Genomic DNA, 15,267 nt, shown 5'->3' with positions numbered 1-15,267 from the left:
TGTATTTATTGTTACTTTTGATCAATTTAATGCATACTTGCTGAATAAAAGTATTCATTTCTTTAAAAAAAAAAAATCTTACTGACCCCAAACTTTTCATATAAATAATATAAACTGTTCATATAAACGGTTTCATATAAATGCTGTTCTTTTGAACTTTCTGTTCATCAAAAAAACCTGAAAAAAAAAAAAAAAAAAAAATGTACACAACTGTTTTCAATATTGATAATAATCAGAAATGTTTCTAGAGCATCAAATCGGCATATTAGAATGATTTCTGAAGGATCATGTGACTCTGAAGACTGGAGTAATGATGCTGAAAATTCAGCTTTGACATCACAGAAAAAAAAATTACATTTCATAATATATTCAAATAGAAAACAGTGATTTTAAATTGTAATACTTCACAATATTACTGTTTTTTTTAAGTCAAATAATGAGAATAAGAGACTTATTTTAAAAACATTTTAAAAAATCGTACCGATCCCAAACGTTTGAACGGTAGTGTATATTAATTTCAACTCAACTAATTTCAGCACACAAATTAAAATCATTCTCTTTTACTAACAATTGACAGTGATTAAAAAAAATCTAATTATTAACATTGTTATATAGTAAACCAGTAGTCAGTACATTCAATGTTAATGGCAGGGTAAAACAAGGATATTAATAACTAAGGACATATTAATTACTAATGGTATGAACATATAATTAAATAAGTACATTAAATAATGATCTGTTAAGTGTATGTATGCGTGTATGTATGTATGTGTGTGTATATATATATATATGTGTGTGTGTGTGTGCGTGTGTGTTTATTAAAGTAAATGTCATCTTAATTATTAATAAGTAATTACTGAAAGTAATACTAATTAGTAATAATAAGAATTAAGCTTTCTTGTTCACTTTCATTCTTATTAGTAATACTTTCAAAATGTGCTCTATGACATGCATCCATAATAGAGACTAATGCAAACCCACCTCTTGTGTAGCTGCAGTCCTGAACATACTGTATAGAGATTTTACATTCTTCCACAGAGCATATCACACTATGAGACATCCAGCTATACAGCAGCATTTATACACTACACTTGAATTCACACACACACACACACACACCCTCGAACAACCGATGATTTTAACAAAAACCCTGAGAGTGAAAAAACCTGACAGAATAAGTATGCTGAACAAAATATTTTACAAACTTTGTCTTTTAATTCCTCTCTCATCCATTACATTACCGTGATAAGATACTAGAGTTTGCGTCATATATTGAGAAGACCCAAGGCTGACTCTATCATTGCCTCTTCAATTTTCTGAAATCAGTACACTGATACAGGATGACAGCGTGCGAGAGACTGTCCCGCAACAGAAAAACATTTACTTTAGGACAACATATTCTCTCTCACTCTCTTTCTCTCTCAAACACCTGTTTTCCTCATTCCTCTAACTGATTTTCACAGTGAAGGCTTAACTTTACAACCGTGGCCTAAAACTCATTGGGCCTGACAAAACTCACAGCTCAGTTCTGAAAGATCAGACGGTGTCTTCGCCAAACAACTGAAATCAATGAAACTATTTGAATTTAACCACATAATAGGATTCGAGACCAAAAAAACCCCCCCAAAAACAAGAGAGAGGAACAAAGACAGGAAGACAGACAGAGCAGAGAGAGTGAAAGTTGCTAACAGACGTAAGCATTGAAGGACAAAGTGACTTTGAGAGTTAATTAAAACACAGTTATGCTGGTCAGTGTGTGTATAAGTGTGTGTGTAAGTATAATAATACAATCTGATCCATTCACTGACAGACTGATCAGGAGATCAAGACAGACTGGTCATATCTTTCTCTAAATAATAATTAACACAAACACACACATAGGCACTGATTTACGTTTCTGGCGGTGGAAGCCCACACTTCATACCCAAACCCATCCCCCCCCCCACCCACGCAATGAGAAACCCACGTACGTCTTCTATTTTTTTGTATTGGAAATTTTCAAATGTGCAAATACATTACCAACCAAATACAGCCAAATACTCAAAAACGTGCTCCCTTAATAATCACTAAAAAGCTGGCACTCATCTCAGTTAATCACAATCTCAGAAAGTTCCGTTATAATCAATAAAGTTGTCTACACTGCACAATAAATCTCTTACTTACATTATGTCTACACTTTGTCTGCGAAAATGCAGAACTCAGCTCTGGAAAAACGCGGCAAATGGATTCTGACTAAATTAAACACCTCTTGGTGTTTGTGATTGGCTACATTGCTCACCACTGCAAAAGCACATTGTAAAAAGAAACATTTGATGTTCTCCAGCAGATTGCAAGCACAAATACGCACTGGAAAGTTTGTCAAATCAGTTTCGGCAATATGATATTATTATAGTATCAACTGAATCAATTTCTTGATTGGTTAAAATGTCTTTCCGCGTCCACAGGATCGGCGCCAATGCAAACACACATAAACTTAATAACACATATTATTGGTATATTAATAGAATTACATTCATATTAATTAGTAATAAGGTTAATTACTATAATTTAATGTTTATATATTTAAATTTGGTATTAGTTAACATAATGAGCAACTGAACTTATACATATTAGGGGTGTAACAATATATTGTGTCACAATATTTTTCAATATAAAAATGCAACAATATGTATTGTGTATAGTTCACCCAAAATGAAATTACTGTGTAAGAAAAAATTCAGTTTACAGAGTTTTACTACATTAAACTACTGTATATAATGTATAATATAATGTATAATAATGCAATGGGCGAATATTTGTGGGTCCTGAAAATACCAAATGTCTTCTGTTACCAGTAAAAAGTGGCCTACATTATTTTAAATATATCTGGTCAGTGACAGAGTGCAAACATATTCATCTAAAATAAATCTTTGTTTCAGCGTTAGAATCATGAATATTTTTATTCTGGTGTCACCATTGTCCTGTGCATTGGGTTACCAGCACCAAGTCCAATATTCATTTCCACCCCCAATGTAATACCAGATTTAGCATTTTAATCAAGTTAATTTTTTGTTAACCTTTTACCATATGTCTTGGGGTTTTGCAAAAATATCGTATCGTGAGTTTAGTATTGTGATATTATCGAATCGTGATGAGGGTGTCGTTACACCCCTAATACATACACATATGGTAGCACTTTACAATAAGGTTCATTAGTTAAACATTAGTTAATGCATTAACTAACATGAACTAACCATGAGTAATACATTTGTTACTGTATTTACTAATCTTCGTTAACGTTAGTTAATTAAAATACAGTTGTTCATTGTTAGTTCACAGTGCATTAACTAATGTTAACAAGATTTTAATAATGTATTAGTAAATGTTGAAATTAACATTAACAAAGATTAATAAATGCTGTAGAAGTGCAGTTCATTATTAGTTCACGTTAACTAACGTAGTTAACTAATGTTAACTAATGAACCTTATTGTAAAGTGTTACCACATATATATACACATATGTATTGCTGTTTTTTTCTTTAAGCAGAAACTTCAACTGAAACTTCCAAGAAAAACACAACAAAAAAAGTAATTTAACTGTGACACTGCTAGAATATAGATTAACCCTCATCCCAAGTTTCCATTTAAGAGATAGGAAATAGAACATTATCAACATCCATTAGTCCCTGTTAATGAAATACCATACAGTATTTGGTAACAAATATTTTGGTACCAAAATGTTTACGCCGAGAAAAAGTTAAAAGAAATATAATAATGTTTAACCTCACCAGAATCTGATCAAAATTCAGAACAGTCTCAAAAGTGTTGATGGGCTCCCTTATCATCTTGCTCTTTTTCCTGTCAGTATGTTCCTATCTTCCTTTTATTTCGTCTGCTATGTACCTCGGTTCCTCCTTTCCTTCTCCTTTTCACCTTCACAAAATATTCAAATATTAGTAACTGTATCTGCCTTATAGGAGGTGTCCTGTAGGTTAACACACAAGTAAACCACATTACCCATAATGCAGAGCACATTCATTTACAGACTGTGGTTGACAGTGGGCTGTCAGCAGCTGTTAATTCACAGGACTGTGGTTTCCTAATCCTGTCTGACGGTCAGTCCACTGCAGGTATCTGGATGTGGAAGCGTTTTCTGCGTCATTTCATTTGTTGTCATCTGTGCTTAAGCTGAATTCAGTTAAACCTGCATTAATAGTGTTGATTGATGTGTGCGGTTTTATGCTGCTCATCAAAGTGACATCCCCAGCATTGCCTTTCACCTCTACACTGTCCTTTCATTAACATGGACTGCTCTAATCTAACTGGGCGATTTAAGATGTAAAGTTTTGCCAGTCCCTCTGGAAACAAATTCATGTTTACAAGGTACTGGGTTCAGATTATAAGTGCTTTTGATGAAGAAATAATGACTGAATTTGCCAAAACTTGTCAGGTTACCAGCCAAGGTACTGAATCAGAAAGATATTAGAAGAAAAAAAATTGCACAGAATTGCATATTTGGATTTGTCATTAAAATAATCAGTTTTATTACTTTTGGACAGTTAGAAATTCTGATTATGAACTTACACACATTCAGGCACATCTATTTGTGTGTGTTTTCTGTAAAGCAGACAGTACTGTGCAAGTTTAAGACGGCCTATCAACAAGTTACCCACCCTTAAAAACAGCACATAAAAAAGTGGACAAAACTTTATGTCGATGGTCAAAAATCTGGCTATGCAAGCCTATATTATTCTGAACAGTAGTGTTGTCACGATACTGGATTGTCCAACTTCGATACGATATCTTGAAAAACAGATATTTGATACCACGGGGAAAACTGCCATATATACCACCATACAGAAAAGTTATCATATCATAATTTTTAAATAATATGGGTAATTTTGTAACACAGGGAGGCTTTATTTGAATTGTTGAACTACATTTACAAAAAAAGACAGGTAAACCGTCAGTAAAAAAATAAGAACAAATAAACAAACTGCAAACAATAGCACAAATAAATACACTAGAATAAAAAGACAAATGAAATAGACATGGCTTTTTTTTTTTCTTTTTTTTTTTCCAGGTGGGTCTACCATTAGAATTCAGGTAAAAAAAAAAATACTACAGAAATTAAAGTAATCAAATGTAAAATAACACTAGATAGTTTTCATTGTAAAATTAAATACAGATTAATGTTTACAATTAAAGTTACAAAAGTTATTCAGTCATGAGCAGCGAGTGATTCTGTCTTTTGTTCTTTGATTAAGAGGACAGATGGCAGCAGGTTTATTAGGCTGCTGTCACTTTAAGAGCTTGTGCAAGGATCCAATATAGTTATACAACATGTGTTTTCTCTCAACTATTTGCGTTCCAAAACTGACTGTATTCACCTGAATACTCGGCACGATGGGTATTTTGTATTTGACCGTTTAAGCGCAATAACTAAGCCACAAAAAAATAAGTAAATTTGGTACTCGCAAGCTGTTTTTAGAGTGCCACTTATACAGATCAGTGGTGCGCCAGCTTTTGGTGTGAGCTTGAAACCTGCGGGAATAACAAAAATTATGCGCAATACAAGCACTACTTAACCGGAACGAATGAGACGAGTGAGTGAGAGGAGGCAGGTGTGTGTCAATTCGCCTTCATAAGGGAGAGTGAGAACGCGCAGCTGGTATTGGTATATCGATACTGCAGAAAAGGAGTATTGGAACCATTTCAGATATTTCAGGATCGATACATTTCGAAATATCGATATTTTGACAACAAGAAATTAAGCTTTTCATGTGTATTTTCACACAACATGTCCCTTTTTAGAAAGTATTTGAACTACTGCTCAGTTAAGCGTTTATTAATTATCAACAATTAAAAAGTGCTACCAAGAAAAAGAGTTCACAAAACCTTAAGCAAAAGAAGTTGGTTAAAAAACTTGTTTGGATTTAGATATTGCACAAGTCTGTAGCCTGCAATTCTCAGAACCTCGGGAATATGCTAATTCATCATCAAAACATTATTATTTGCATTTCTGCCCAATAATGAAGTGAAAGTTCAAACACAACAACCCTTTTATCTCCTGCACACTTCCTCTACTCTCACCATTTCACTCTCAGTCTGTTCATTGCTGTCATTCAGCAGTCAGACTCCCAGAGGCCTCTGTGCTAAAGAAGAGGTCATCAGCAGCTGTGTGACCTGGAAGTGAAATCACATAACTGTGACCATTAAAAACAACACGTAGTGCTGTTAACATTAGTACTATAAGCAAACACTGCTGTAAACGAATACACCAATCATCTAAGAACATTAGTTCATACAAGCATTAGTTTTTCCATCGTAATGGAAACTTTCCATTCACTACTTCTCTTTTACGCCAAGCAAATTATATTTTCCATCCTCCAACTCTAAACCTGACCCTCACAGAAACTGTTCAGTACAGAGCCCCTAAAGGGACATGGTGATGGTGGAAAAAAAGAGATGGGAGGAAAATTATATTTCACTCCTTTTGCATTCTCTTGCTAAACTTTTGCGTTCACTTTTGTGATGGAAATGAGGTAGGAGGAAAAGTTATATTTCAGTTTATCAGTGAAATGCAACAGTTTTGCGAGAGAATGCAAATGTTCTCGGAAACGCAATAGTTTTGTGAGAGAATACAAATGTTTTACAAGACGCCGCAAAGTTTCTGAGGAGAACACAATACTTTAGTGTGAAAACGCAAAAGGTTTTCAGAAGAATGAAACTGTTTTGTGAGCGAACGCAAAGTTTCTCAGGGAAACGCAATAATTTCGCAAGAAAACAAATGTTTTTTTACGAGATACCGCAAAGTTTCTCAAGCAAATGCAAATGTTTTGCGAGAGTAGGGGACTGTTTTGCAAGTGAACGCAAAGTTTCTCAGGGAAACGCAAAATGTTTTGCAAGAGAAGGGGACTGTTTTGCGAGTGAACGCAAAGTTTCTCAAGGAAACGCAAATGTTTTACGAGAGAAGGGACTGTTTTGCAAGTGAACGCAAAGTTTCTCAGGGAAACGCAAAATGTTTTGCAAGAGAAGGGGACTGTTTTGTGAGTGAACGCAAAGTTTCTCAGGGAAACGCGATAGTTTTGCGAGAGAAGGGGACTGTTTTGTGAGTAAACGCAAAGTTTCCCAGGGAAACGCAAAGGGACTGTTTTGCGAGTGCACGCAAAGTTTCTCAAGGAAACGCGACAGTTTTGCGAGAGAGGGGACTGTTTTGTGAGCGATTGCAAAGTTTCTCAGGGAAACGCGACAGTTTTGCAAGAAGGGACTGTTTTGCAAGTGAACGCAAAGTTTCTCAGGGAAACGCAAAGGTTTTGAGGGAGAATGCGACTGTTTTGCGAGCGAACGCAAAGTTTCTCAAGGAAACGCAAATGTTTTACGAGAGAAGGGACTGTTTTGCAAGTGAACGCAAAGTTTCTCAGGGAAACGCAAATGTTTTGCGAGAGTAGGGGACTGTTTTGCGAGTGAACGCAAAGTTTCAAGGAAACTCAACAGTTTTGCGAGAGAAGGGGACTGTTTTGCGAGTAAACGCAAAGTTTCTCAGGGAAACGCAAATGTTTTGCAAGAAGGGACTGTTTTGCGAGTGAACGCAAAGTTTCTCAAAAGAAACAATAGTTTTGCGAGAGAGGGGACTGTTTTGTGAGTGAACGCAAAGTTTCTCAGGGAAACGTAAATGTTTTGTGAGAGAAGAGGACTGTTTTGCGAATAAACGCAAAGTTTCTTAGGAAAACACGATAGTTTTACGAGAGAAGGGACTGTTTTGCGAGTGAACGCAAAGTTTCTCAGGGAAACGCAAATGTTTTGAGGGAGAATGTGACTGTTTTGCGAGCGAACGCAAAGTTTCTCAAGGAAACGCAAATGTTTTACGAGAGAAGGGACTGTTTTGCAAGTGAACGCAAAGTTTCTCAGGGAAACGCAAATGTTTTGCGAGAGTAGGGGACTGTTTTGCGAGTGAACGCAAAGTTTCAAGGAAACTCAACAGTTTTGCGAGAGAGGGGACTGTTTTGTGAGTGAACGCAAAGTTTCTCAGGGAAACGCAAATGTTTTGCGAGAGAAGGGGACTGTTTTGCGAATAAACGCAAAGTTTCTTAGGAAAACACGATAGTTTTACGAGAGAAGGGGACTGTTTTGCGAGTAAACGCAAAGTTTCTCAGGGAAACGCAAATGTTTTGCAAGAGAAGGGGACTGTTTTGCGAGTAAATGCAAAATTTCTCAAGGAAACAATAGTTTTGCGAGAGAAGGGGACTGTTTTGCAAGTGAATGCAAAGTTTCTCAGGGAAACGCAGTAGATTTGCAAGAGAACACAAATGTTTTTCGAGAGAGTGGGGTTTTTTCGAGTTTCTGGAGGAACACAACACTTTAGTGAGAAAACGCAAAAGTTTTGCAAGAGAATGCAAAGTTTCTCAGGGAAATGTAACAGTTTTGAAATATAGCTTTTCCTCCCACCTCATTTCCTTCACAAAATTGAATGTAAAAGCTTAGCGAGTGAACGCAAAGATTCTCGGGTTAACACAAACGCTAAAGTATTGAAATAATTTTCCTTCAATCTCAAATTTCTTTTCCATCACAATTTCCCTTTAGTTGCTCAGTAGTTCTTAATTTTTACATAAAAAAATGAAAACTCTGTCATAATTTACTCACCCATTTGTTCCAAACCTGTATCTGAAAAGTGTTTTCCACATAATGAACATAATGGGGACGGTGGGGTCCAATGTCTTTTCTGTTCTACAGAAGAAAGACATACAGATTTGCAACGACATTAGGACGAGTAAAGAATAATAGAATTTTCATTTTGGGTGAACTATCCCTTCATTCCCTAATTAAAGAGATAGTTAACCCAAAAACTTTAAATTCTGTCATTATTTACTCATGTTTCAAAACTGTGTGACTTTCTTTCTTTCTTTCTTTCTTTCTTTCTCTTTCTTTCTTTCTTTCTTTCTTTCTTTTTCTTTCTTTCTGTAGAAATGTCTTAATCTTTTTTGTCCATACAATGTAAGTCAATACAATGGTAACCAAAACTGTTTGGTTACCAACATTCTTAAAAATATCTTCTTTTGTGTTCTGCATGAGAAATAAAACATACAGTTTTGGAATGGCATGAGCAGAATTTTTTTTTTTTTTTAGGAATTATCCCTTAGAGTTGGCAAAATCCGACTACACACACACTTGTAATTTCTTGGGTGGAAAAAATACTCTTCCAGCAGCAACATAGTAATAGCATATTAAATCTGATTATACAGAGGTAAACATTCACATAAAGCCTATGAATAGGTCTACTGATCAAGTTTTTCTCTGACTGGATCATCTTCCCTACAGGAATCTCCTGCGTGTGTGAAACAGACAGAAAGGGGACGGCAGGGGCAGTAATGCGTTTATGCGTAAAATTTACAGAGGTTAAAAAAAGCTCTCGGCTCTGGCGATCTTCCCATATTGTACGGCAGAAGAGGAAAATCGATGTGGGAACTCACGAGCGAGAGAAGAGAGGAAGACAGGTGGAGAAATGGAAGGTTGAGGGGAGGGTTGTGTGTGGGAACTTAATGACTTGTGACAGTGCAAAACTGACAGCTAAAGAATTGACACTCTTTCGCCCCCTCGTCTTACTTTCTCACACACCAAATTTACGACTATTCTCTCGCCCTTGCTTTTAACACTTGACCTTTTGTGTTCAATCTATTTCCTTTTACTTTAATACAACCTTTAGGCCTTCCTAATAAGCTGTCCAATGGAACCAAACTCTAACAAACAGCTTAATGCACCTGACCAGCTGACTATACGTTCCTCTTGACTGTATAGCAGCCACCAAGAGCAGCTCAACGGAGAGGGCAAGGCGTATATTTAACCTGCATGCTCAGGTTTCTGCTAGCATATAGCAGCAGAGATGTACTGCGTAGGTTAGCACGAATACGCACAAATCACGAGGTTTGGTCCACATATCTGCTTAGTTAAGCAAGTCTACGACATTGCAAATAAGCCTCAAGGGCATTCGAGATATTTTACAGAATCTTCAGAAACCTGAGACCTTTTCCCACCCCAAATGACCTGTAGAAATCCAGTGAACAGATTTTGGACAGAATATGTTCCAACTGGAAGCTGCCTAAAGTAATCATAAAATTGCAGAGAAGCATTAAAAAGGCAAAAAGGTGGAAAGTAGAACACACAAGCATGGCTCTCTGCCAATAAACATCTGATAAGGAAGCACAAATCCACAGTATTGACGCTAATGGAAGTTTACGAGACACATTGCCTTTAATCAGCAGGGTGTTGACACAGGTTACGACAATTCTCATACCTATTCATGAGTTGTGCTAGAACAGCCCAGTGAGCTCCATGTGTGTGTCGCCACTAAGAATAGAATGGAAAATCAATTAAAGCCGAGGCTAGTGAAGTGAAAGACTTTGAGACCCATTATTTAAAGAGTCATATTTTGGGCAGACAAGCGTTTCTAGGTTAGAACAGACCAGCCTGACCACGACAAACCTCAGCAAGCCACCCACCAACAGCAAGACAGCGAAACGCCTTGGCGTAAGACAACAAAACAACGGGAGAGAGAAAGAGGCACAGAAAGACAGTGACTGACCAGGGTTTGCTGGTATCTCAGAGCTTTCCTTTGCGACGCATCGGCAGCCATCGACACGCTCGCACTGAGCCAAAAATAAACACACACAGTCTCACTCCTGTGTTACAGCATATGAAACACATACACTGACCGACTCTTACCCGTTTATTCAGTTACACACACACACCACCCTGCTCAAAGCGCGAGATACACACGCTGTCTCACTCTTATGTTACAGGACCTGCAACACACACATGCAAGAAAAATGCTGAGACGTGTGATTCTTCAATTAGATACTCTGGAACACTAATGCACACCATCCTCAAACTGTCAAAGTGTCGGCCTACCTGTAAAACACTGCACCGACAGCACACATGAAGGTGCAGAGAACGCAAACACATCACAAACAAGCAGACAATCATAACTCTTACAAAACTTTACCATGGTAACCATAGTTTCTGTCTAATACTTGGTTTTAGTAAATTTGGTATTAGCTAGAACTGCATTTAGGGAAACTAGTAGCACAAAGTCAGGGTTCTCAATCATTTTGAGCTATAAGTTTCCATAACTTTTTCAATCCTACAATATGGGATAAGGATTTTAAAAATTGTTTTACAGAGATTGAAATCACTTCACAGTCAAGCATATTTAGAAATCAGACTGAAATGTCCATGAAGTTGTAATATTTTTTAATGTTTTAAACAGACCGATTGGGAGAAATAATATGGACATTTACATGACTTTTCTTTGACCCTTTAAGATTATATTAATTAAATTATAAATTCCCCGATATTTCCAAGACCACGGGAAACCTAAACGCACTACAAACAGATAAAAGTTTTGCTTTGGATAAAAGTTTGTTAAATGCATAAAAATTACCTGAATGACAGAAAAGTTTCAAAGTTTCAATGATTTCATTCTTAGATTGAATTAATCTTCATTACTTTTCCAGTGCTGTAAATCTAGAATTGGTAAATATTGGTAAATATTGTATTTATTTTTAAAACAGGCCAGGAAATCACAATTTTAGAATTTCATTTTTTTTTTTTTTTTTTTTTTTTTTACCTAACGTGTTCAATAACCATGGAAACCTTGTCAAATGTATACCTTAAATACACCATAATTATCATAAAAATATCAAAATTATTGTGGAAGCTTCTTATGTTCGGGGAGCTTCTTATATTCTGGGCTCCCACACTTTCTCAGCACTGGATTTATGATTTTTTCAGTGGTGTGTAAAATAAATAACTAAATAAAGAGAGATTAAATATAAAATAATATGGACATTTACTTTTGAAATTTTAAGACTGTATTAATTTAATTCATTATGATTCATTCCTCGATATTTCCAAGACCATGGGAAACCTAAACCTAAAATATATTCTTTAAATCCACTATAAATGGATAAAAGTTTTGCTTTGGATAAAAGTTTGTCAAATTCATAAAAAAAGACCCAAATGACAGAAAAGTTTCAAAGTTTCAATGATTTTATTCTTAGATTTTATTTCCGTTACTTTTCCAGTGCTGTAAACCACACACTTTTGAAATTCCCCAATTACCCAGTCTTGGAAAACCTGGAAATATTAGGGATTTTTTAAATAGTTTTACAATGTTAATAACTCACAACTGCAGTATTCTGGAGGAATCTACGGTTACCATGGTAAATTCTTGTTAGGGAACAATCAATTTTATCTACACAAACACATTCTGTGGTCAATAGTAAACATATAATCCAAATCCTAGAATAAACACTTTCAGGATACAGGAAATAGATGAAAAAGAAGGATCAATCAAAGAGGGCAAGAGAAAAAACAGATAAAAATCACTATAAAGACAGATAAGTGGATGAGTAACATCAGTGAGAGAAAAACAGCAAGACTCAAACAGAGAGCTGGTGAAGAGAGTGATTGAAACAGATGAGCGCAAATAAGAGTACTTGTGTTAAACAGATAATGCAAATCCAGATCTGCTTGTCTTTTATTAGCCGCGACACACGGCTAATCGCACGCCTCATCTCACATTAGCGACATCCCCGCTCTCAGCCGTTACTAGCGGCAACATGCCTCCCCATCTATCTGCAGGCCTGAACCCCTCCCAACTGGATTTCCGTTTTGCTTCTACCTCTTCTTGTTTTCGTTCCTTCTGGCAAGCATGGGTGTTTTTTGACAGGACACCACCCTCTCGGGGGCACCCGTGTAACATGATGAGTGAGTATGCGTTTTGGAAGGCGGTAGGGGGGAGCAACGTGACTCAATACAAGAGCATTTAATTCAGCAGCGAGGAAACTCAGATGCCCCGCACAGACTTAAAATACAACACACTCTTGCTGTGATTCACCAACGACTCTGATTAACAAGCTGACGAATATGTAAACTCTCTGCCAACTCCCTCGACATTCTGGATGGCTTCTAGAGACTGAAATGTTTACAGACAATACCCCAGGGCAGGGGTTCCCAAACTTTTATGTCAGCCAAACTCTTTAGATGTAAAATATTTACTATATTTAAAATATTTACTATATATATTGAATATTTAAGGACACATCCGCATGTTCATGGTTCTCTCTGATGTTGGTTAATGGTCACATGACATGCAAGTAAACAGATAAAATATTTAATCTCTTTTTTAGCAAGCTTTTTATTTTGATTGCTTTTATTTTTAAATTATTTATATATGGGCTGCATGTATATATGGCATATTATTAGTAGTATTTTTTTTAACTTAATGGAACTTTACATAGTATTCTTTTAATATTATTTTATTATTTTAAAGAACATTTGTAATTTACAACAGAAATATTTGACAATTATAATAACTGTATTTTACACTGCACGTGACAATACTAATATTTATGTCTTGAATTCTTCGCTTTCAAACATTCAAATCCTAAAGCTTTTATTTTGGTGGAATACTAGTGAAATGCTGTAAACTTCTATCTACAGAAATGTTGGAAATTATGCAAAAGTATAAAGTGAACCCAAAATGCACGTTAAACTTACTGCACATACAGAGATAGAGAGTTGGTGAGAAAAATATTTAAAAATGTTTTTATTTCAGCTAGTTGCCAAAGCAACATTTCTCATTTTCATTTAGTTTAAAGGGGACCTATAATGCTCCTTTTCACAAGATGTAATATTAGTTTCTGGTGTCCCCAGAATGTGTCTGTGAAGTTTCAGCTCAAAATACCCCACAGATCATTTATTATAGCTTGTCAAATTTGCCACTATTTTGGTGTGATCAAAAACACGCCTTTTTGTCTGTCCCTTTTAATGCAAATGAGCTGCTGCTCCCGGCCCCCTTTCCAGAAGAGGGCAGAGCTTTAACAGCTCACGCTTCAGTTGCTCAACAACAACAACAAAGCTGGAGAATCTCACACAGCCAAACTGAGGATTGTCAGTAACGGTGTTCAGCCTTACATTGTTCAAACCGGAGTCAGACACTGATGTAGAGACTCGGAAAGAAGTCTGGACATTTCTGAATGGTTAGTGGATAAATTTATGTAGTTGCTGTGGAGTTGATTCAATTTTGATCTTTTGTGCTAAACCGGTATAACCACCAATATACATAGCGTACCTGTTTGTCAAACAGAGCCATACACACCAGGCTATCATTTATGATTGCTATAAAATGCTGTGAATGGTCTAATATTTTTTCAAAAATATCGCTTGGACAGAAATGCTTCTTTTTTTAGCAATCGAGCTTGCCAGGGTCAACTTGCAGGCCATCCAAGCTAACGAGACTCTAAATAGTGTTCTGTGCTCGTCTGTGCAGCCAACGACAGAACAATTAGCATGCTTTGCTCGAACTTTTTCCATGGCCTTAGAACTGGTACACGGTTTTCTCTTGTGAAAACAAAATGATGGCACCATGGGTGAAAACGTGCAGATTAAGGGGCGATAATAAGATCCCGTTCCTACATCACAAGGGGAGCGAAATCTGAGCGGCTATTCTTTTCACATGCTTGCAGAGAAAGGCTTGCCAAAACAAAGTTATTGGGTTCAGTCCATCCCTTCTTCATATCATCGTTTTATGAAATTTAAATAAGGAGACCGAGCTGTAGCGTTAGGGGCGGTGCCATGCTCGGTGCGTCAGGCGGGGCCGTGCTCGGGGGCTCCAGTGCGTCATCGAACCCCCGTTTTAGCTCCGCCCAAAAAATCCTGAACAGAGAATTGGTGAAAAACTGTTTAACGCTCTAACTTCACAATTCAGCACTACACAACTCACAGTCTTTGTAATGTGTTTCAGCAATACATTTGTAACATTTATGTGTTTAGAAACAATTCTCAGAATTGACTTTACAGGGACTTTAAGAGAGCAAGAGAGAATGAGAATAAATAAAGGTGTGCGTTTGTGTGTTGTAAAGTTAAATGGGTGTATGTGCGCATGGGTGGGCGTGGGCGATATGGATGAAAAGAAATGTGATTGGCTAGTTTACTTTAAAAACAGGCTCAAAATGAGTAAACGCTCTCTAAAACAGCTAAATTCGACTGAAATATTTGCAAAAAGGCCTAAAACTATTGAGTAGGGCTGGAGAAATGAAGCCTCTTAAATCTTTGAAGCTTTTCTCTAAATGTTTCGGGAAAGGTTTCAAAGCATCAAGAGTGTCGAAAACAGTGCCATCTTGTGGGAGGTAAAATTTACAGCAGCCATAAACCTGAGTTTGGCAATAAATAAAATGGATCAACAAAAACAATAATTATAATAAAACTAATAATACAAACTGAGTTGTG

The 15,267-nt window shown here is 36.4% G+C and overlaps 1 protein-coding gene across 1 annotated transcript in view; it reads right to left on the bottom strand.

Moving 5' to 3' along the window:
- Nucleotides 1-12,572, bottom strand: part of clcn1b (chloride channel, voltage-sensitive 1b) — a 40,625-nt gene extending 28,053 nt beyond the window's left edge. The window contains exon 1 of the mRNA XM_051866524.1: nucleotides 12,474-12,572. Within this exon, the coding sequence (XP_051722484.1) occupies nucleotides 12,474-12,551 (78 nt within the window). The 5' untranslated portion in view covers nucleotides 12,552-12,572. The remainder of the gene's footprint in view (nucleotides 1-12,473) is intronic.
- Between the last annotated feature and the right edge of the window lie 2,695 nt (nucleotides 12,573-15,267).

The sequence above is a fragment of the Ctenopharyngodon idella genome, chromosome 16 (genome assembly GCF_019924925.1).
Source record: "Ctenopharyngodon idella isolate HZGC_01 chromosome 16, HZGC01, whole genome shotgun sequence".
Classification (NCBI taxonomy): Eukaryota; Metazoa; Chordata; class Actinopteri; order Cypriniformes; family Xenocyprididae; genus Ctenopharyngodon; species Ctenopharyngodon idella.
This window is presented reverse-complemented; position numbering and strand designations above follow the sequence as displayed.